The 25,241-nt window shown below is 38.6% G+C and overlaps 1 protein-coding gene across 12 annotated transcripts in view; it reads right to left on the reverse strand.

Annotated features, from left to right (window-relative positions):
• The window catches only part of tead3b (TEA domain family member 3 b), a 48,327-nt gene that overhangs the window by 20,839 nt on the left and 2,247 nt on the right, over positions 1–25,241 (reverse strand). For all 12 annotated transcript variants that reach the window (XM_079884699.1, XM_079884697.1, XM_079884692.1 and 9 more), the window contains exon 3: positions 4,562–4,813. In XM_079884699.1, coding sequence (XP_079740825.1) covers positions 4,562–4,711 — 150 coding nt within the window. In that variant the 5' untranslated portion in view covers positions 4,712–4,813. The remainder of the gene's footprint in view (positions 1–4,561; positions 4,814–25,241) is intronic.

Raw genomic sequence — 25,241 nt, forward strand, 5'->3', positions numbered from 1 at the left:
GAATGGACATTTTTTTTAAATACTGTATTAGAATATTTGGGCTCATAAAAAAAACAAATATTCGAATATTTGTTTATTTAAATTAAGTTTAACGAGAAATACATTTCATTTAATCTTTGTTTTTGTCACCATTTATTTGAAAACATTAAACAATGTGTGTAAACAAAAAAATATACAGAACAAAAGCATAAGCGAAAGACTGCGCCAGCTGTTGTGCCGAACGTACATATACACCGGCAAAGCAACATATGTAGCAAAATTCAAATAGAATTTTTTTTTTTTGTATTTTTCAAATAATAATAACTAAAGATCGAATTTTTGACAATTTGTGCACACCACTAGCTTCAACCCAACACACTCGCCCAGACGTTTCCAGTATTCCTGAAGACCTTGATTAGTTGGTGCTGGTGTGTTCAATTAGAATCAGAGCTAAACTCTACAGGATAGTGGCCCTCCAGAAGCAGGATTGGACATTCCTGCCCTACAGTACTGGATCAGTAAGTCCATCAAAAGTTTGCCGCAATGCATTCTGTGTCTAACTTTGAACATGGCCAAACCAAAGAATCTTGGATCTAAGATGCTAGCTACTGTTAGATATTTTTGCACTGGGAGCATACCTATGATACAACGCTGTCTAGGTAGGAAGCTCACTGGGGTTTGGAACAGTGCAGCGTTTTTTATTATAACTGAGTGGCCACACTTGAGCTCTATGGCGCAGCAGCCAAGGAATATGACTGATTTACAATCAGTAGAGTCCCTTAGCAGTGACTCAAACCCCGGGAAGGTGGAAACTGCGATCAGATCAGTGTTTCCCGATTGGTTTCTGTGAATGAATAATCCTTAGTAGCCTGTATAAACGCTGATCCGAGGAAACTACCTGCAAGGAACGTGCGTGATATGAATTATGTGTCTTCTGAATAAGTCTAGCCAAAAATAAATGTTTTGAATTAAAAACAACTTTGTTTTAGAGTAAGGCACTAGAAATAAGAATTAATCTGATCACAAGAGTTGCGTTTTACATAGGGTTCTCCAAGGAAAGACAACCACAGCCCTAAAAGAACATCAAAATTACTTCGCCAACACTGGTTTGTGTTCAGGACGCTCTGTCAGTTTGCCATGGCTTCTCGCGGTCTGGTTTGTATCGAGGCTTGGCTTGCTAATTCAAACCAGCGCTTGGGTTTTGTCTTGTCTGTTTCTCTGAGGAGAAGAAAGGAGAGCAAACAGTTTGAGGAGGAGGGGACCAACACCAAACACCTGGACCCTCCCAACTCTAGCCAAACTTGAGCGTCCATCTGCCATTATGAATACACAACTGAAAAAGAGACTCAAGACAAGAGTTTACCAACCGGATTTAGTAACTTTCGCAATTTAACAACCTTGAAACAACAGATTTGCTGGTTCTTTCCTGTTAACTTACTGTTTTAGAATCCGTAAATCAATAAATTTACACTAATAAAGCAGACTGCTTTAAACTTGCCTTGACTAATTAGCAGTTTTAGACTAGAAACAGGTAGCTACCTAGATTATCTTTGAACTGTTGCTCGACCATAACAGAAAATTGACAGTCGAAATAGACAATTTAATCAAATGACCGATGTTGAGACTGCATCACATACCTGTACTGTGATATTAGGCATTTTGAAATGCAACAATCAAGATTACACCTCTAGAAATGTTTGCTTTCACATACTTGAACAAATTCTTGTCCTCAGTCATTTTAATGAGAGTAACGCTTTAACACTGGAAATACTACTTTGCTACTGGAGTTATTAAAGTGCTCTGCCTCGGGGGAAGACCTACCTTGTTTAGGAGGAAGAACTAGTAGAAAAAAAAGAGGAGTACAAGAAAATGGAGGAGGTATGGTGAGTGAGATCTTGTGGGGGGAAAAAACCTTGATTGAGCAAGACAAACAGAGCTGGTTTTGCCACTTTTTCAACTGGGTGAGAGGGAGGCAGAAGGAAAATAAACGACAACTCTCTTACAGGCCTGAAAAAAAAGAGTTGCTAATGATCGGATATGACAAATAAAACCAGTTTGAGGGTAAACGGGGCAATTGAAAAAGACAAAAACGAGGGGAGTGGGCATTCAAGCAAGCAGTGACAAAGAACCAACAGAAAGAGTGATATGTTCTTGAGAAACCTGTCTGTTACCGGGCCTGTAGTTCACAGCACTACTCCAGGACAAGTGCAGGCCTGTTTTATCTGCTCTGAAAAAAACACAACTGCTGGCTAAGACATGCACGTATGTGTGTTTGTGCGGTGCGTGGGTGTATTAGTGAACGAGAACCTCAGTTTATCGAACAAAACTGAACACCCACATCATAGTATGAAGCCATTGACGGGTGGTAGTGAATGACTACTAGACATTGAGCATGACTGAACACAAGATTATGTAAGCGAGCAGATGGCGTACGAATGAGAGACACTTTACGATGCTTTCTGAAACAGTGGAAATGGTTCATGCATGCATGGATTTCGCTGGTGGCATGTGCAACGGGATCCTCAAGTGGATCGTACATGCAGATGGAAGTGTGTCGGATATCACAACCCAGCTCTATCTGCACATTATCTCCCGCCCTCTTATCTTTTTTCTAGTTTCCATCCTTCCTTTGATGCCTAGAAACACTTGTCTTGCAGCCATTAAATGTACATAAACATCTCCATCAGAAAACCTGTACTGCAGTGATACAATCTCGGCCGTTGAACACTCATCTCAGTCATCTCCATGAGTGACTCTTTTCAGTTCATAAATACAACCTAAAGTTCCTTTAAAATACTACTTGGGCGGCACAAATTACAAAGCTAATAATTACATAACTCGGATCACATCAAAACAAACAAGGACTTTACAACAGACATTACCCAGTACAACAGGTAAAACTAACAAAGTTAACACTGGCAGTGTTTCATTTTAAATGAGCATTTATGATTTGAGGCGACATGAGCAAAAGAGACCAGGGCTGCAACAATAAATCGCTAATAATATGTGTATCATGGCTTATGTTCTTACATTTATTGAATTTACATGACAATGTTGGGCCGGATGTGGAATATTATGTTATTGTCGATAAAAGACTTAATAAAATTTTGTTTTATCCAATCAGACAAGCTAACCAGTTATCAAAATAAATGTTAGTTGCATCCCTAAAAGAGACCACAAAGAACTAAAGTTCAAATTCAACGTGGCACGATGTGCCGAATACCAATAGGAGCGCGCTGGATACAACGGTCGAGTAGGAACAACTACTAGTATATCAGGATTATCGACTTCCAACAATTCCAATGAATTCAATTCAAAAATAATTCAATTTAAAAGTTACGAGTCTACATGTTTGCATACAATTTGTTATTTGAGTGTTGATCATTATATTTAAAAACTAATACCAACTGAATTTTGGCTATGTTAACCTTTAATATTATAGTAATATGCAAGTAAGGGCTCCCTACATAGTTTACAGCATAAGTAGATAATTTTTTTTATCTTTAAGAAACTTTAAATTATAATTCAATTCCTTTAAAGACAGAGACATAATTTGTTCAATAAACCACTGTTAAAAAAAAGCAATTTCATGTTTAGTTTTCTCCCCCCCGGCTGTACCGTACCGAACCGTCAGCTTTGTGTATCATTACACCCCTACTATAAAGTGAAGAATTTTGTGCATGTCGCTACATCGCAACTTCCCTTCAGCACATTAATGCATTGTAGGGATGCACCGAATGTTCGGCAACCGAAATTATTCGGCCGAAAATGATAAGTAATAAGTAAAAAGACCGAATAAATTTTGCTGAACAATGAAGTTTTTGATGATGCGATCAAATAGTAACCAGCGTAGAGTGAGAGGCATGCACTTTATAAATGCAGCAAACATGTCGGCGGTGTGGAGAAATGATCCAGGCCGAGTTTGGATTTGGGAAAGCCGCTAGGTGATGGAGACGGTCAGGTGATGGTCAGTTCTGGTCAGCGCAGAGAGAAAACGGGCTCGTACTACAGATGAGCCGCGCACCGTCTCGCTGTCTGACAGGTTCGATGAGATCCTCCGAGAGAACTACCCATTTGCAAGAATAACACAAGCTCAACCGCTCAACAGTTAGATGGTTATCTCTCAGAAGTCCCCATCCCCAGGAGCAATAACCCTCTCGAATTTAGTTATTCATTTGTTGTGGGTTCATTTTTTGCACATTTCGATGCACTTTTTGTTGTTGTAGGCATACAGAGTTACATTCTTTCAGCAGTCAGTTATAGGCCTAACATTTTAACAAATAAAAATATTTGTTTTATTTGACTAATTTATTTATTTTAAGATATATTGTGCTTTGTTTACTACTGGAATGTTAAAAAAATGTTCAGTGTTAAATAAATATTTTTGTAATGTGATTTTTTTCTCTCTGAAACGCTAGACAAAATAGTAAAAAGCACATTTTTACTATTTAATTAATGCAATGGTGAAAAAATTGTCAAAATAAATGAAAAAAAAAAGGGAAACATGGGTTCGGTTTATTATTCGGCTTCGGCCAAGAATTTTCATTTCGGTGCATCCCTAATGCATTGCAAGCTCACTTACCGTACATCTTTCCCTCGTCCGACAGGATAATCTTGCGCCGTCCGCAGGGCGGATATATAGCCAGTGCCTCCTGAAAACTCTGCTCGATGTCGGGGCTCCACACACCCTCGGCGTCTCCGTCCATGGCCTTGTCCAGCTCATCACCCCCATCCTCCAGCCCCTGCTCCGGGCTGCCGTTGGCACTCCACTTGTTGGACGCAATGGTGCCGGCTCCTACCGGGCCCTTCCACGAGCCCCCACGCTACACAAGTACTGCGAGAAAGAAACAAGGAAAGAGACAAAAGGATTGTTACTTCATTGTGGGCATAAAAATTAAGCAATTATGCAGAGAAAATCCTTTCAAAACCGCTCTTTTTAGTCGTGCAATTTTCAACACCTTTAAAGCTTGATAAACTGATGAAGACAACAACAGCTGTGACTCTTATTACCATTTCCTCTCCTCAAAGGCTCCCAAAATGACAAATGAATTTTCAAACATTATATAAAGCCCCATTTAAAAGGATTAGATAATTAGGACTAGCCTGCAAAAATGCTTGTGGTCGGGAGCGCGCGGTCCAGTGTGGCTGTCTAAATGTCTGAAAATGGTTAAAGGATCTTAAGCGTTTTTCAGGCTGCCTCTTTTTCGCATGGTATTGTTCATGAGGATCGGGTCCCGAGAGTCACTTGTGTGCCCACATATTTCATTCTTTTATTTCACTTTCTGCTGATGTTGACGAAAAAACGCGGCTTGGGTAAATACGGCCGACTCCGATTGAGACCTTCCTTAGGGGATATTCAAACGCTCTGGTTACACGCACGCTGAAAGTATAAGCTTGACTTGGCAGCTCGAAGACACAGAATGAGCAAAACAATGGAGCGGAGAGCGTTGGAATAAGTGAGTGGTCTAATTACTTTTCGAGATTACAGACCTACAAAGCGCAATCTAATGCTGCAGGACAATTAGCGATACATTTCTAAATCTCATTTGCCTCTTAGACGACAAGCAACAATGTTCATAAAGTGCAATCTGGACGGTTGTAGTCACTGGATGTTCTACAGAAGTTACAGAATGTCTAATCCTGCAGAAAAGACAACATTTGGTGCAATTATAAAAGACTATGATCTGGGATTCAAGCAAAATAAGCTTTGAATGCACTTGATAAACTTGCCCCCAAAATACTATGTTTTTGTGGGCGGTTTCCAGGGTGTTGCTATGCGGTTGCTAAGATGATCTGAGAGACTATTAGTGCATTGCTAGGTCAAAAGTGCCCACTCCCAAGTATCTATGCCTTAATGCTTTTTGTCATGGCATTAACATTCATTTTGTATCTGGATAGTATTTGCATTTTTTTTTTTTTTTTTTTTAGCAGGACTGAATTTACTTTCAAAGCATCTCCAGTGTGATCAAATAGAGATTCAAAATGCAAATCACTACTTGCATGTCACATGAAATGATGCATTAACAGAAACATTTCCATTATTTACCGAAATGTAAAAAAACAGTTAATATACAGGTTTGTGGCTCTTAATTTCTTTTTATTAATTAACCACTTGTAAACTTATGTTCACTATTCTTTTTTTTATAAATATAGGATTTGTATTAAATCTATATTCATTGAGTCGAATCGGGAATCGAAATCAAATTTAGAATTGAAATCAAAAATCGAATCGAGTATCGAAATCGAATCGGAACATCGGAATCAATATCAGCAAATTGTTATTTTAGTATTATTTACATACTATTCTAGTATTTCTTCATATTTTTAATATTTTTAATATTTCTATTTAGCTTTACAAAAAAAGCTAAACTTTTTTTTTTTTTTTTTTTTTTTTTTTTTAAGGCTGTCAAAATCAATGTGTTAATTTTGCGAAAAATAATTGTGCTAAAATTATTAAACACATTTAGGGCGTGTGTCCACCAAAACATTTTTTTTTTTTTTTCTGAGGCTAGCGTATTTTTCCAATAGATTTCAATGGGAGCACTGTGTTTTTTAAAACGGCAGCGGCGTGATGAGCATCTATTTCATAGAGTTCATGGAGTTGAAGAATGTTCAACTTTGGGTAAAACACAGCGCTCATTACTGTCACTTTTTACCCAGTCATCCAATCACAGTGGAGGAGGGGCGGGACAAATACATCACTGACCAAACGCCACATTCTGCTCATACAACGTCAACAGACGACAACAAGAAGCATAATAATGAAACCAAATTATTTAAAACAAGAGCCAAAGCAAATAGCATTTTAATATAGAAACAATACAGATACAAACTATCAGTGAAATGAGATAATAGTAACACTTCAGCGGAAATTATGAATCATAGCAAGCAAAGCGTCTAAACTGAAAAAAGAAAAAAAAATTTTTTTTTTTTTTGCCTGGTATCCTTTGGCTAGCGTTATATGATCAGCTAACATTCATTCAAGTACTTTTAATTCATTCAAGCATGATATGGATTTTGAACTCAAATATATAGCCTACTGGCGTACATTCATATCAATAAAACTGTTGATTATAAAGGCCTGGTTTCACAGACAGGGCTTAGATTAAGCCAGGATCAGCCCTTAGTTTAATTATTAGGACATCCAAGTAGATTGTATAAACGTGCCTTAGATAAAACATTACTGATGTGCACCTTGAGACAAAACAATGACCCTGATATATTTCAAGATATGTCAGTGCAAGTCGCTTTCAGTTAAAACAGCTCAAACACACATTTTAGTCTGGGACTAGCCTATCTGTGAAACCGGGGGTAAGTGTCCCCCATTCCCAACTACAGTGGCAAGGAACCCAAACTCCATCAGGTGACAGAATGAAGAATGAATGACAACGAACGAACATGTTGTCATTATGATTCATCGCGCCGATATGGAGCTGAAGCTGGCCATAGGGTCTGGATTCTACACATCTATATGCAGTGATTTCTGCCATGTCACCAAATAAAGTCACATAATGCAAGGTAACACAAACATTTGTGCATTTGGCAGACAAAGCGACTTCCATTGCATTTCAAGGTACACATTTTACATTCTTATCAGTTCTTGCTTTCCCTGGGAATCGAACCCATGACCTTAGCGTTGCAAGTGCCAACGCTCTACTGTTTGAGCTACAGGACAAACAAGCAAGCTAACTTTTCAACAAAAAAAAAAAAAAGGCATGGATGCATGCCCTGAAAAAAACAACAATACTTTGTGTGTGTGTGTGTGTGTGTGTTTACTAGGGCTAGGGGAGAGGGCGAGAGACGAGTATGTGCATGGGGAGCACGGAGAAGCCGTTCTGTTGAAGAGTTGGGCTTAAATTCCAGACATGTCCTTATTAAGGAAGTGCGGCGTGAGTTCTCTCTCTCTCTCTCTCTCTCTCTCTCTCTCCCTTATGTCAACCGAGCCCCCTCTCACTCTACTCTCTTCCCCACCCTTCGCTCCCAAGCACTCTGCCCAAATAAGGAGAGGCGAGCAAAGGATGAGGTGAGGGGGAGGTAGTGGAGGGAGGAGTGTGGGAGTCAAGGGGTGTCGGGGGGGACAAAGCAGGAGGGGTGGGAGGGGAGGACTGACCAATTTAGACATCCACTTTGGAGTCTGAAAAACAGTGGGATTGTTTTGGACAAAACGCAACATCAGCACGCCTGGGGACCGGAGCATTCTCGGCACTCCTGATAAAGAAGAGTTAGTACTACTGCTAACAGTGGGAAACTGACATGGCTTATTCATACAGAAAATAAAACAAATAACATATTCAGACACCATGGGATATACTTTAAGGTACTTCAAAGAACACTATGGTATTAAGATTTTATTATAATTAAGATCATGATTTTCTGTAAAGCTGCTTTGAAACAATGTATTGTATACAAACAGACAGCAGGAATATTAGGCTACTGTCACTTTAAGACTTAAAGTCCCCCTGTGGTGAAAATCAAGTTTTTTAAATGTTGTTTATATGTCTATGTGGTGTTTTTAATACGCTTTAGTAAGTCATAAGTCAGTGAATCAACACCATTGCTGAGTATTTTCTCAAAAACGCAGTTTGAAATCGCTGGTGTTTCTGACGTCACAAACTACCTTGTAACCAATCAGATCAATGTGCCGATGGGCTTTAGCATATCATTAATATCGAATTAGCAGGGGAGTCTTGAGAGATGACAGGTTATCCCGGTATATTTGTCTGTTGATATGAAAAAATCAGGTAGATTAAGAAATATAGCGGGTACAGAGCTCAAAATGAACTTTTGTACTTGGTAGCACTAGTGCCACCGGCAGCATTGTCGCGATTAAAAGCCTTAATAATCGAACCTGATGCAACTGATTTGTTCATCATCCATCATCATTTTTATTTAATGCCATGTCAGTAATCAGAGCTATCTTCATGGCAAAAATTTAGAGATGCACCGATTACAATTTTCTGGGCCGATTCCGATTTCCGATTTTTCATTAAGTTTGACCTGCCGATACCGATTTTAGCCGATTCAGATTTCATTTTTTCTAACCACTTTACAGCACACACAAATATTTATTTTATATCTTTTCTGTAATAGAACATTTTACAATTTGCATATACATATTGTTTTGAACAGATAAACGCTATAAAATAGAACTATATAAATTACTCCAGGTGTGGGTAATTCACACACATCTAAAGTGCAGTGTTATGGAAGAACCATTTCCTTTTCACATTCAATATCCAATCATTTTTTTATATATGTATTTAGCAAACTAAACGTCTGTATGAAAACAGGGAATGGCAATAAAATAATATATAAATAAAAAATAAAATAAATATAGCCTTGCAGTATAAAGATATTTCTCAAAGCACACACACACAGGCCTATTGCAATCACTTGTACAAACTGAATAATAAAAAGTTTAAATGGGTACATTTTCAATAAATATTAGTCTTCGTTTTCTTTTCTGACATAGCCTACTTTTTTTTCATAGGCACTTTTTTTGTGAAACCCTATTTAGGCTATTTTGTCCATCAAAAGTGTGCTTTCCCTTTAATTGAGCGCTCCTGCTTGACGCTCACGCGCTGCTCCTGCTCCCGTTGTGAATGCACTCATTGATTAACATGCACGGCGAAAAAAAATACGCGCTTGCGGTCTGAACGGACATAATTCACGAGGTTTTTTACATGTGTGTTCCGTGTGCACGTGTGATGCTGATGTTGCGCGATGTTAATCATGCGGCGCCCGAGTGCATTTGACCGGCATAAAATCGGCATTTGTCAGACTGACCGGCCAGTCGCCGGTCAAGGCCAATCACGTGAAAATCGGCCAATTCCGGTCACCAGCCGATCAATCGGTGCATCTCTACAAAAATTCAATTACAAAAACACAAATATCATATAAATACAATAAAAACACAGTTAACATATGTTAAAAAATCCAAAACCTTTTACCTGATTTGTTTGCCACACACTTGTCCCTGCATTTTTTGTGCTTGGCACTCTCTCCGTGTTTAACCAAGCTCTCGCGCTTAAAATGTATGGATTCAGTTGCGAACGCTGTGTTACCTGCAAACTCTGTCCCACAGGCTTTACAGTGAACACAATGCATTGAACCATCAGCATAGCGGAGACACTTGAAATCTTTTAGCCACTCTCTCCGAAAGCTGTACGATTTCTTTTCAGCTGGTGGATCCACATTAATCACATCACCAACACCAGGATTATTTGTGACTTCTGTCAGCGTTTGTTTCATCTTCTCTCTTATTCAGCCTTTTAAATTCTGCACGGTTGTCGGCTCCCTGTCACATGACAACAGTGAAAGGGAGTGGGAGTGATTGACAGCTAATATTAACCTGTCTAAAATCTGCTTTAAAGTTAAGAACGTAAGTAGAGCTGCACAATATTGAAGAAAAATGCGATAAGCGATAACTCATTAAATAATGCGATATTCAATATGCTTAAAGTGTGTAAAATAAACTTAATTATCTATAAAATATATTTAAAATTATATAACCTACATACGTGTCTCACATTCTTTTTGTGACAAGAAATAATCCCTACAGCTTCTGAAAGTGAACATCAGTGTTTTACTGTAGCATAAGAAGTGTTATTTTAACATTGGTGTAAACCACCGGGTTTAGGGTTTCAGGTTATCCTACATTAGGGTTATTAAACAACAGAAACTGAATAATCAAATGTAAAAATAAAACACTGTTTAGTTTTTTACTGTATGAATTAAATATATACTGACTCTTATTAAAGCTACAAAAGTTATTCAGCCAAAAGCAGTGAGTGACTTTCTCTTTGTCTTTTCTTTATGACCGCAGTTATTGCAAGCGGTTGCAATTAGGGCTGGACCCGAATATTCGAATATTCGTTCGGTGGGTTGGTATTCGATTTGAAAATTTGACATTCGAATATTCGTTTTTTTTTTTTTTTTTGCACACCTGGGATCCCCCGCGAAACGGTTCTCATTCGCGCTTGAATAAGGCCGGCGACACACTGGCTGCTGGCGTGAGAGTCTCAGCTGCGTGGCGTGTCCGTTTTTATTTCGGCTCCCATGTTAACAGGTTGGAGTTTGCACACTGCCTGCGTGAGACACCCGTCTCAGGCGCGGCTCGAGCCACGCGGAAAACGCGTGCATGCTAGAAATAGAACCGACGCCTGAGTGTTCCAGCAACGGGAGTGTTCTCTGGCTAGAGCGCAGAACAGTGGAGTTTATGGACAGAAGTGCATGCCTGAGCTTGTGTTTTGGGTTAAGCTGCGTTGCTTTGACATTGTGGAAAATAGAATACTAGAAACAAAATGTATTAGCCTTTTTACCCATTATTATCAATCTAAATTAATCTCGTTTTTAATTTAACTTAATTTCGTATTTTCTTTATTTAAATTTCACTTTTCTTTATTTAAATTTCGTTTTTTCTTTATTTAAATTTAGTTTTTCTTTATTTAAATTTCGCTTCTTTATTTAAATTTCGCTTCTTTATTTAAATTTCGCTTCTTTATTTAAATTTCGTTTTTTCTTTATTTAAATTTCATTTTTCTTTATTTAAATTTTGTTTTTTCTTTATTTAAATTTTGTTTTTCTTTATTTAAATTTCGTTTTTTCTTTATTTAAATTTCGTTTTTCTTTATTTAAATTTCGCTTCTTCTTTATTTAAATTTCGTTTTTTCTTTATTTAAATTTCGCTTTTCTTTATTTAAATGTCGTTTTTTCTTTATTTAAATTTCGTTTTTCTTTATTTAAATTTCGTTTTTCTTTATTTAAATCTACCCTTTACTGTGTCAGTAATTTGTTAGTCAGAAAAATATTAGACTACCTTAAAAGTATTGCTTAATTTAACAGACCCATGTGTGTGCGTTTTATATCACTAGTGCAGTGTCAGTTCTCGGAGCATATAAGCCCTGCCCGCGTGAGGTGCGCCGCTTCCCGCTCGCGCTGTTCTGTAGTTTACTAAAAATGTATTAATTCTGAATGTGTTGCGTCTCGCGTGTCCATCTATATTGCACCAAATGCGACACTGCACTCCCTTGTGAAGTCGATTGGATGAGCGGTTCTCGAAATAACCAAAATGTAAACGGACATACAGACACATAGAGATTCCTGCCTTTATTAGAGAGAAGAATATGTTCAGCCCCCTCTCTCCGAAGCTTAGAATATTCCATGTTCATTACTACCGAAGCATCGAAGCTCAAAAATGGTATTGGACCAGCCCTAGTTGCAATATGCATATCGCGATATATACATGTGCGATATTTCGATCATTTCAATATATTGTGCAGCCTTAAACGTAAGGATGAAGTTTGATTGGTTATGTAACGTTGGATAGAATGATGGTCCGGCCCAAAATGGTCGCAATTTCGAGCCTTGGGGAGTATGATGTATATTACGATGTTATGATGAACTATATGCCTTTCTCCACTGACGCTCTGAGTTGACGATTGTTAGAAGACAGCGGTCTAACTCCGAGATGTGAACGAGAACGTTTGTGTAACATTAGCAACACTTTATTAGCTGTTTAATAACATAGTCAAGCAAAAAGCTAATCATATTAATTACTGTCCTACGTTGTAAAGAGAGATACCATCATGCAGGGTTTACCTCAGTAAGTTGGCCGAGTGAATCTCTGAGCCGGTGTGAGTGAGTGGAGGCGGGGATAATTAGCATATTACTAAACTTCTCTTTCGTGTCTTGCTCTTGAATGTTTAAATTAGCAAGGCTTAACTGAGTTTAGTGTAAACACAGACAGATAGCAACGTGTGCTGTTCAGCACAAACCATATTATAGATGCGTCATGAGATTTGAGATGAACTACGGTGCAAGTGTATGCCGAACCGTGGGTGGAGAACGGTATGGTTAGATTACCGAAAACTGTTACATACATACATACACACACACACACACATACACACACACACACACACACATATAAAACACACACCATGGTGTTGAATTACATGCATGTCAAAAAAGCCATGGTATAAGTTGAAGAAAAAAAAAAAAAACACTTTTATGCTAATATCACGCTGGTAGTGAAAAATAAACTGGGAAAAATGTTCTAAATTCAAATTCACACATCTGTCCTGAAGGAAGACAAAACACACACACACACACACACACACACACACAAACCAGCAGTTGCAAAACACACTGATGCAATGCCCTGCCAACAAAGAACAAAGAATAAAAGTTTATTTTTAATAGGCAACTAACATCTGGCAGTGCATTCTCTCTATCTTACCCTTTAATCTTGAATCAACTTTTCCAACATGAACTTTCAGTTTCTTTCAAAAAGAGACATGGCAAGTGAGCAAGAATAGGTCAGATGGACACAACTGCAAAACATCTGTTGCAAAACAAACACGCTCATCCTCTAACGCTGAAGGCCATTCAGCTCAACGTGATGCAGTCGATGCAAACACAAAAACTTCATTTTCCCATAAGGCAGCAGGGACTTAACTTTGAATGGCATGGTACACATATTTAGTCCAACACAGGCTCACTTTCCCGCCTCCTCTCTCTCTCCCTCCCAACCAAACAGAGCTCTTAGTCAGTATATAATGCAGAAGAATTTCCATGTGGTCCAGGAATGTAAATAATGCAGTAAAAGCATTGCAGCGCACACATTCATTGAGACGCCCATTGAATGAACACAAGCCCTCCCTGCCCACTGTCTCACAGAGCTCCAACACAGTGCGTATTGTTGTCGGCTGAAGTACTGAATTGGCTCCAGCACCGATTCCTTGCAATCTCTGTAGGGGAAAGTCCAGGGAAACTTACTTCAAAAAACAGCATGATCTAATATCAATTACAAAACATTGATTTATTTCCAGGTTTTCCCAGAGCTAACACTTCCAACCAATGGGCTCCGGCATGGTGGATTAATGTAGGAGTTTGGGGGGGAACTTAAGTTGCCAGACTTTTCTTACCCAAATCATAAAGACTTAGTCATACGGCCGTTCCAGGAAAGGGGCAACGATTGAGGTTTACATGGTGGCCTCTTTGGATTTTCCTCTCAGAGAGGTTGTTTATGACTCAAAGTCAGACGCTGTGGTCACATTGCACATGGAAAGGCAATAAGAGACAGAGGACTGAACTAGAACTGAATGGTGTCTTCATGACGTAGCACATCAAATTACACAGCTGATATAGATGTTATCACTGTAGTTATGGTTTACTGGTGAAAAGATCTAGATGGTGCCGTTACCAGACAAGTTTCACAGAATACAGGCTTGAGCTGCAGACGTGTCAATTAAACGGTGGAAACAAAATGCTATCGATAGGGCTGTGATGTTTTTTTACTAATATATATATATATATATATATATATCAATTACATAGCCTACATTTAAAAAATAAACAAACAAACAAGGCTCAAACATCCATTTACATTTATTCAATTACATTTACAAGCATGCGTGTTTATTAGCACTTCCGTCAGTGAAACAACACGCTAGAGCCCATAAAACATTGAAATGAATATCAGTAAATCATGGTAACCTAAATAATATAAGAAAGTAAAAAACTAAATTATTAAAAAAATATTCGTTTTATATTCCCCCACAAAGATACGTCATATGCTGCTCTCTGGCTTTGAGAGGAACGTGGGACACGACCATCTCTTGTCTAATATCTTCATGTTTTCTCCTGATGTTCCAGAGCATCTGACACTTGTTGTAAAAGGTCTGAAGAGGAGCAAGACATTTAGGCTATGTTTGATTTTGCGCTGCCAGAGAAAGCGAAACTAAAATCACCAGAGAAATGCGCTATTAAAAAAAAACTTGAGGCAGCTTACCAAGTCTAATAACAAGCACAAACTGTGTTAAATAGAATTTGAAGTACAAATGTAGGCTATCTGTCCTACAGCGTTTTTTCTACTTTACCACAGTAAAGAATGCGAATATAATAGACCTAATTAAAAGCGTACGGAAGAAATGTTAATAATTCCCTACGAAAATCGGTGAGACACAAAGATTTGGGAAAAGAAACTAGTGACTCCATGTCCAGTGGAATAAAGAAAGTAGGCCTATTGTTAAATTCGCAGAAAATCGCAAAACAGAATAAAAAAAAAGCCAACAAAGCTTAACTTGGGCTCACGTAAAATAGGAAATTGTCCAGCGATCGACCAAAGCCAAATGCCAAAATAATAAATAACTGTATTTTGAAGCCAATATTGGTTATTAGCTTCAAAACATTATTATTTATATTTTGATGCAGATAACCAATTAATTTGATCTATGAGGCAGACTAATCTAGATCTTCTATATCTATAATATCAGTCTAATATCTATCTGCTTCAAATTTAAAACCATTACAAATACAGAAAAATATCTCTTAACCCACAATAATTTAACAAATTATCAGGCCTACAATTAGAATAAAAAAATACATTAATAAACAAATTAAAAATAAAATATAATTAAATAAAATATAAATAATATTCATTATAGTTTATATAAATATAATTAAAAAAAAATCAATTAAGGAATAACAAAATTATTTAAAAAAATCTTTGATGCCCTAAATAATAATTTGTTTGCTGTTTTTTTTTTTTTTAATAGGCAAGTTAACTAGAAATGAGATTATATGGGACCAATGCAGATAACATTAAAAAGTCACATGTATTCGGCCAATATCAAGAAAATGCTCGGCAGAAATCAAGTTTTAGGTTAATCAGAAAAGAGTGATTCACGAATCTATCATGGAATTAAATCCAAATCTGGATTTCTCTACATCACCTCAAAACTATTTTTACCATAAGTCACACTGTTATAATCTCATAATGTGCTATGTTCCTAAAAGAAGCAAGATCTCCACTTCTTGCTTATTATAAAGTCTCTTCCACTCTCAATAAGTCTTATTACATTTCAGGGTCTCCGCTAACCGTCAGAGGAGCGAAGGGACTTTCCAGGGCAAAGAGCGAGCGCTGGAGTCCATCTGCGTGTTAGTCATCCCAGCCGGACTTTTTTGGCGGGAAACAAGCGAGTGGAGGATCTTGTCCAGGAGGGAGGTCTTCACACCATCCCGCCAGCGAAAGAAGGGATCGGGGGGAGGTAATGGATGCCCGGCAGGGAGCCAAACCTAACGACCAAATCCAACCTTTTGTTTTCCCGTCTGTTGGACATGTTAATATCATATAACGCAAGGAAAATAGGAATGCACCAAAATTAAAATTCATGTTATGGACATTAATCAACAATTGGTATCATATATTAATATTATATATAATATTATATTATAATATATTGTTTATTCCATGTCTAAATCAATTAAAAGCTAAAAAAATAAGCATTTTAAATGACAATGATGCATTAGAACATCAAAGAAAAAAAGCTCTAAACGAACAATAACATATGGTACCGATAAATCGTGCATCCTTTAAGAAAAGAAACGGACTTCATAAGTCTACACAAATGTGAATTCTTGGTCAGCTCAATGGAGTCAGACACTTCCGTGCGGATATGAAAACTAAACAGAGAGATGTAGGAGATCTGGAGGAGACTTCACTAAGGTGTCACAACTTAGCTGGTATTTACAAGACAGCGAATTCCCTTTTTTAGTATTGGAAGTAAAGCACAAAGCTCGTTCAACAAACTGTTTTTCTGTCTAACGCAGCTCATAATGTGAGATTTGTTAGGAAACTGTTGCAGCTGGAACACTTGTTGGCAATAGACGCCTCCGGGGAGCTTTTCCCTCAGGACAGCCTCCAACGCACACCCGCCCTTCACTCACGCACAGAGAGTACACAACGAATACTCTTCAGTGTATTCTGCTTCTTCCCAAACACACACACACACACACACACACACACACACACACACACAGTCAGCAGCGAGAGAACAACAGGGCCGGACAAGTGTAGCAGCAGCTGCTGGTTGGGTTCAGATTACAGATAAAGACGTTTAGTGTTTCCTTCTCTTCTCCTCATTGTCTGGCACAGATTTCCAACTACACACATGGTTCACACCATGAGACTCTTCTACTTCCTACTGGAGAGGAAACTCATTTTAGACCATCCCTTACTAGTATGATTCACCAAAGTAGAAGATAACCTCTTAAAGTAGGCTGAGAGAGAGACTCAATCTATTCCAGGGAAGTTGTGTCTTCCCAGCATCACTCTTACCCTTTGTGGCTGGCAATTTGGATCATTGCACTGCAAAAAAAAAAACACTTTTCTTAGTATTTTTGTATTGTTTCCAGTCCAAATATCAAACATTTCTTAAATCAAGATGTATTTACTAGATGAGTAAAATGACATAAGATATTAAGTCTTGTTTTCTGGGGAAATAAATCAAAATTAAGTGAGTTTTTGCTTAAAACAAGCAGACTTATCTGCCAATGGGGTAAGGAAAATAATCTTGTTTCTATTTGAATTAAGATTATTTTCCTTACCCCGTTGGCAGATAAGTCTGCTTGTTTTAAGCAAAAACTCACATAATTTTGATTAAATCCCCTGGAAAACAGGACATAATATCTTGTGTCATTTTACTCATCCAGTAAATCCATCTTGATTTAAGAATTTTTAGATATTTGGACTGGAAACAAGACAAAAATACTTAGTAAGAAAAGCATTTTTTGCAGTGTGGAAAGCACTAGCTTGATTTATTTGATGGGTGGGTCAATCAAAATAAGAAACTGTGATTGGTTCGAGCATTTGTCACGCTTCAGTGTCTGTTCACATGATCGTTGCAGCGGTTCAAGTCTGAACATGTCTGTATGGATATACGTGGGCCCAAAAGTGACAAACATACATAAACCTGCCATTCGCTCTGGTTGGTTTCTCTTTTTTAGCTCGTTGGCTTTGATGGTCTACACACTGTTTATGGCCTTCAGACCCAAGGCCACACACCAGGAACTGGACATCATAAAACCTATGGGTGGCCGACTAGTGGAACAACCTTATAAGATCAATCTAGTTTGACTACAACTACATATAGTCACTGTTTTGTGAATTTTCAAGCAAAACGATCGGTCATTATCTAAATAAAAATAAACATGTTTATACTTTTTAACCACAAATGCTCGTCTTGCACTAGCTCTGCGATACGCGTCCACGACTTCATGCATTCACGTTGGAAAGGTCACGCGTTACGTAGGCGGAAGTACCGACCCAGTGTTTACAAAGCGAACGTGCAAAGACCAAGTCAAACACCCTTTACAAAAAAAGGTAAAACAACGATGTCGACGCGATTTTGAAGTTGGAGGAGAAAATGAGATGGAGTTACCCTACATTTTGTGACCTTTCCAACATGATTAAGTAATGCGTTCAAGCTGCAGTCGGCAAGTCTGGCAGATTGAGGGGACTTAGCCAAAATTTATAATGTTTAAAACTCCCATGCCCCTCTCCCACTATCACCGAGCACCCTCTCATTGAGTTCCCACTACCCATCGAGTTCGTGCTCGTCAGTGCGTGTGCACCAGATTTTCTGTGAACGCGGCCGTCTCTTCAGCATCGATCAACACCATGGACTCGGAGGTAGGCCACCCTGGCTAATCTACCCATAGATAGCAATAGGGCTGGGCGATATGGACCAAAAGTCATATCCCGATATATTTAGGCTAAATATCGATATACGATATATATCCCAATATTTTTTCCGCAAAGTGAGAGCAAATGTTCAGTCAAAGTCAAAGCCAAATATGACATGTCACAAGTAGTTTTATTGAAACTGGCTAGTTCAGTGAACAGTTGCAAAATCAAATGAATAAATAATAAACAGGTTTCTTCACCAGGGCTTCACGATTATGACAAAAATCATAATTGCCGATTATTCCCTTGGAATTGTAATTGCGATTTATTAATTATGATTATCAAAGTTTACATTGAATATATATAAACAAATTTTGTGTAAACATGTTATAATTTGCTTATACATACATAGGCTACATACATATACACATATATATAGGCTATATATAGGCAAATTATAACACGTTTACACAAAATTTGTTAACACACACTTTACTTTACCCTTTACTTAACATAAATTGTAAGAATATGACTAATAGTAAAGACTAGTACTAATAAATAAACATTAAGCCTATGCTAAAGATATTAAATAGCAGTCCCAAACTAGTTTTTGTTAATACAATGTGGTATGAGCCTCTACAGTAATTTAAAAATATAAACACAAAGTAAAATAAAGTGGCATTTTGGGGTTAATATGGAAACGACAGTTACCATGGTGAATACACAATATTAAAATAACTGTTAATGAAACATGGAAACTGCTCCTGGTGAATAGAATGAAAATCATGCCTGCATTACTTTTATTTCGTGTAATTTACAACATAACGGCGTTGCATGCTCGTAGTTTCTTTTGCACTTTATATACAGTGAAGCAATACACAGCGCGCCGCCACCACATTTGCGCGTGCAATTGAAGAGTGCGTTACGAGAACAGGATAACGGCTGACAGGACAAGAAAGTCCGTTTTTCTGAGGTGAAAGACTTTATTTCAGCGTACACTTATGTCACTGCCACTGCCAGGTAGTTCCTATTGTGCTGGGTTTTCTGAAGTAGTCATATTCGCCTCTCATAACATAACATGCTCTAAACACGCACGCAGAGTGGAAAAGGAAGGGCGGGGGCGCGGGGAGCAGAGCAAGCATCACAGCGCAAATTTGAACTATATCGATATATGTGATATGGTCTAATTCCATATCGCGTTTCAAAAATATATTGATATATTTTTTATATCGATATATATCGCCCAGCCCTAGATAGCAATAACCGAGGAATTGGAGGCTTGTTAGTAGATTTTCTCTCCGCCATCACGCTTCGTACAATCCAACACACCTGCGAACTTCAGGCGTGTGCATGTGATATTGTAACGTGTGTGAAGGGGGAGTGGGGGGGGGATCTGTGGCGTGTGCACGAACTGTGATTGACAGTAAGATCTCACACAGCCCTGCGCCGATTGGAACAGAAGAACCGGGAGCGGTGGATTTTTGCAAAACAAATAACAGGCTCCAGGTGGAGGTAGAAGCGCGTTTTTTTTCTAAAACCGGCTGATTTATGTTGTTCTGTCGGAGCATAGTGTCGGTTTCAGTGAACATGATCAAAAAAATCTTGCCGACTGCAGCTTTAAGCCGTGGACACGTATCACAGAGCTAATGCAAGACGAGCATATGTGGTTAAAAAGTATATACATTTTTATTTTTATTTTTTAAGAAAATGACAGATTGTTTCGCTAGATAAGACCCTTATTCCTCGGCTGCGTTCGTGTTGATGCTGCATTGAAACTGCAATTTGGACCTTCAAACCGTTGGTCCCCGTTGAAGTCACTATATGGAGGAAAACTCCTGGAAATTAATTTCTCCTTAATTTCTTTTCGACTGAAGAAAGAAAAACAAACATCTTGGATGACATGGGGGTGAGTAAATTATCAGGAAATTTTAATTCTGAAGTGAATTAATCCTTTAAACCAGATGTGTTTTTATGCAGATAGCTAGCTTCAAACATGCTAACAGTTAAACATTACCATACTAAACTAATGCAAGCTATATCACCCTTGATGATGCATTATTATCTACATTTCGGACACATGTAGGAAAGCTACAACGCATGACCAAGCTTGTGTAGCTAGTAATATCAGCCTACACATACTTGCATAGAGTATGTTTAGAGCCTTAGATGTGATCTTAACCCAGTTTGATAGGATTAAATCAAGTCTTGCGGGTCAGAGCTCTGACTTCCAGCACATAATGTAAGCTATTATATTAAGTTTGTTTAAAAGTCAGGGGGGAACTAGTGGAGATACAACGCTTTAACTCCCTTCCAGTAGCTTGTCTGAGAGAGTAAACACTTTCGTGTTTGTGTCTCAACATCTCTCTTTCTTCAATTCTCCATCTCCCCGTCACACTCATTCACCCGCTTTCGTTCTCCCCTTCTCTGCATTTAGCTCTAATAAATTCTACAATTCTCTTCCAACAACTTCCTCTTACTTCCTTTCTGGCTCTGCACTCAGGAAACAATCACAGTTGAAGAGTCTGTGTGTGTGTGCGTGAAAGCGAGAGAGAGTGAGAGCGAGAGAGAGTGAGAGCGAGAGAGCGAGAGAGCGAGAGAGAGAGCGAGAGAGCGAGAGAGAGAGCGAGAGAGCGAGAGAGAGAGAGAGAGAGAGAGCGAGAGAGAGAGAGAGAGAGAGAGAGAGAGAGAGAGAGAGAGAGAGAGAGAGAGAGAGAGAGAGAGAGAGAGAGAGAGAGAGAGAGAGCTGTCGATCTGCTCGACAGACGAGGAAAGTGTAAAATTACTTAGGGAGAAAATGTAGGGATAAAACACTCTTACTCAAGTAAGAGCACTAAAATGACTCTTTACATGCACACAAGCCCCTGGTGGAAATAACCCTTGACGCATACGAGACAGCTAGACATGAATCTGCAGTATATTAACAGCTCCCAATTCCTGACTTTCAACATTATCCATGGGGGTGACTTTCCAGGACGGCCGTCTGCTCTCAGATCTCTCCATATGGTTTACTCTAGTGCTGATTCAGTCAGCAGAGGAAAGACTGACACAAAGAGCGCCGCGTGTGCCAGAGGACTCGCTCGAACGTCTGATTCAGCACTTTCCGAGGAAAAGCGTCAGGCGAATTTGTGAAGGAGTGCTCTTGCCTGACTTGGTCATTTAGTGGCTGAGGCAGGGGCTCGTGCCAAACCCCAAGAAAACCGAAAAGACACGCATAAGGAGACAAACGCTCAGAGGACTCTTGGGATGGGAGAGAGAAAGAGGCTTCGTGTGCTGATCTCTGAGTCACGCTTCTACGCCAAAAAGATACAATTTCATACAAATTATATTTGCAATCTCATTTCTTGAGTACACTGTAAGACTGAATTTTCAAAGTGGTAAATAAAAGAAAGATTATTGGAGTATGTTTTACAAGAAAATACTATTTTAGACTTTCTACTGAAAATATCATGTTTATTTCAATGTGTTATTTGCAATTTCTTTGTAAAATTTACTAGCAATTTGTTCTGAGTGAAAAAGGTTTCAAAGTAAATCCTACACCAAATGCTTTTCAGTATATTACAAAGCTTAGATTAGAGGTTTCCAAAACAAATATTGCAAAAGTATAAAAGATAGCCACCAAAATAGCAAAATTCATTGGTTTGATCTAAAATGGTAAACAATCCATCAGTACAACTCTAAAGCTGGAGTAGATGCATGTTATAATATATAAAAAACACTAGATTTAGGGGAACTGTCAGGTGACTCTGTTTCCTTTAAGTAAATCACTAAGCCTCATGATCTAACATCTCATACACAATTTAAAGAGACAGTTCACTAAACAATAAAAATGCCATCATTTACTTGCCCTCGTGACATTTCAAACCTGTATGACTGACTTCTGTGGAACGCAAAATATCATATTTGGACACTAAGTGGGGTCCAAAACAAAACTGCAAGTGCAAACCAATAAAAGTGAATGGGTCCAATGTTGTTTTGCACCATATTTAGTTTTACACAACGAGACATTTAAAAAAAAAAAAATCTTCTTTTGTGTACAAGGTACAGGTTTTGAATGACTAAAGGGTGAGTAAACGATGACAGAATTTTAATTTTCGTGTCAATAATTCTTTTAATACTTAGGGCTAGTAATCTGAGCCATAAGTATGAGCCATAACTGAAGTTAATTAATAATATACACATCAAGTCATGATGATATGACAAAAAAATGCCAACAATGTTCACTGAAATGATTATCACACTCACACTAACGATCCCATGAAAGATCTTCCTAGCAAACAATGTCAAATAAAAGTAACTACAAGAGAGAAATCTGAAAATAATCAACTTGCCTTCCTTTTTTCAATTCACATTTTTAGATTAGATGCAACTCAGGTGCATGTGTGTGTGTGTGTGTGGAGCGTATCTGACTGCCGTGTGAACCCCGGTGCACTGCCACAAACAGTTGGTTTCAAGAACAACTGGAAAGTTTAGCAACTTCAGACAGACAGAAACAAAGGCTATACTGTTCTAGCCCACAGCTCGCCCCTCCCTCAATCCAAAAACGGCCACGGAGAAGCCAGAAAATCTTATCTGCCAATGTCTCGCGCAGGAAATGTATGTAAACAAGTGTCCCGAGAGCAGGCATTAATTTTCAGCGCAATGTAAACACGCTTTCATAGGCCGCCTAACCATCATAATTAATAAAGCATAGCGACACGTTCTGTATGCTTTGGCTCGCGTCTCGCCACAGGCTCCTTTGACCGCGGCGCGGAAAAGGACTTTAATTTGAAAGGGAAAAATTAAATTTTGGGGGAACTGAAGACCGTATAAAATGTTTCCTTCAGCAAACACAGGGAGGTGAGGAGGCCAAACGGCAGGGCATCATGCAAGATGTTCTCTTCCTCTCAAATGCTTGAAAACACACACACACACAGCTAGATATTTGTTCAGAGCTCTGTTGACAGACAGGTAAGTGGTCACCATTTGGAGAGCCACTTCTGCGGCGGGTGCTAAAAGGCCGCTTCAGTCTGCACAAATGGAAAGAGGCTCATTATGCTCTCAGCTGAGCCCTTAACACAAACCAGCTAAAGGAACTGTCAACTGGCCAGCAACATAAACACATATGGCACAAACAATCTGCTCCAATCGCACACGCTCGATCCTTTTAGGAGGATACGCTCGGGACTTTCGGCATCGAGAACTATTAGAAATGCCGTGGAGATGATTGCAAACTTCAGGACTGGTTTGGGTACTGGATTGAGAGCTCAGCGAAAGAACAAACAAATCATTAAAACTGATTTGTTAGCTTATTAAACAGTGAAGCTCTATTTAGCATGGAGGAGCAAATTCCCTCGCTCGGCAAAGCCTGACAGTGGAGGGAGTTCGGGGTTAGTTTGTGATGTCTGAAGAAATGAGAACAGCAAACAGAAAATTTGCAGCTGAGAAACAAATGTGGCCCATCGCGGAAGCCATAAAAGGCAACGTGCGTCTGTTTAAATTCACCCCCCTAAAAAAAATGTATGTCTGCTTAAAATGCAGTGCACAAATGTTTTGCCATTAAAACAATCGAGAAAAACATACAATTGTGCATAATATACAAAATCACCTCCGTTCCAATGCATCTCCTCAAAACCTGGTACAATGGAAAATGTTTCACATGAATTTTGAGTAAATCTTTGTGGAAATCATTTTATTTCCTAAATGTTGTTCATGTCATTTGCGATCATTAAAGGGTTAGTTCACCCAAAAATGAAAATTATGTCAGTAATTACTCACCCTCATGTTGTTCCAACCCCGTAAGACCTTCGTTCATCTTCGGAACACAAATCAAGATATTTTTGATTAAATCTGAGAGCTGTCTCACTCCTCCATAGGCTTCTAAGGGACTATTAAAGACATCATTAAAATAGTCCAAGTGACTCCAGTGGCTCAATCTTAAGTTTATAAAGCGACGAGAATACTTTTTGTGCGCAAAAACAAACAAAAATAACGACTTTATTCCACTTTTCATTTCCTTCTCTCTGGGCCTCGAGTCTTTTCACATAGTGTTTAAGTGTAGCGCGTCTGTGTTGCACGTCACCACGTAGGCTCACTATTGGCCGACGCTGGTCATGTGTGATACGTGGTGACGTACAACACAGACGCGCTACGCTTAAACACTACGTGAAAAGACTCGAGGCCCAGAGAGAAGGAAATGAAAAGTGGAATAAAGTCGTTATTTTTGTTTGTTTTTGCGCACAAAAAGTATTCTCGTCGCTTTATAAACTTAAGATTGAGCCACTGGAGTCACTTGGACTATATTAACGATGTCTTACGGGGTTGGAACAACATGAGGGTGAGTAATTACTGACATAATTTTCATTTTTGGGTGAACTAACCCTTTAAACTTTATCAAGTCTAAAATTAAAGGTCTAAAATAATTAGCATTCTATTATTGTGAGTGACATGATGTGAAGGCCAAGTACAGTAACCCATAACTCAGAATCTGTCCTCTGCATTTAACCCATTCAAGTGCGTGCACAAACATTAGGAGCAGTGAGTAGTGAACACACACACCTGCCACTATTGAGAATCGAACCCTTCGGGTTACCAGTCTGACTCTCTAACCATTAGGCCACGACTGCCTGTGTTGATATTATCCATGCTGAACTGCATCCATATTAGCCATTGACTATTGCATAAGGGACCACTGACATTAACACTAGAGGGCTTTAGCTTACATATTTACCCAAAGGAATTTTTCAACAGACATTTCCGTACCACAGCAGTGACTTACAGTAAAGTGCACATATCACTTAAGTGGCAAATACCAGGA

Source organism: Squalius cephalus, assembly GCF_949319135.1.
Source record: "Squalius cephalus genome assembly, chromosome: 10".
Taxonomy (NCBI): domain Eukaryota; kingdom Metazoa; phylum Chordata; class Actinopteri; order Cypriniformes; family Leuciscidae; genus Squalius; species Squalius cephalus.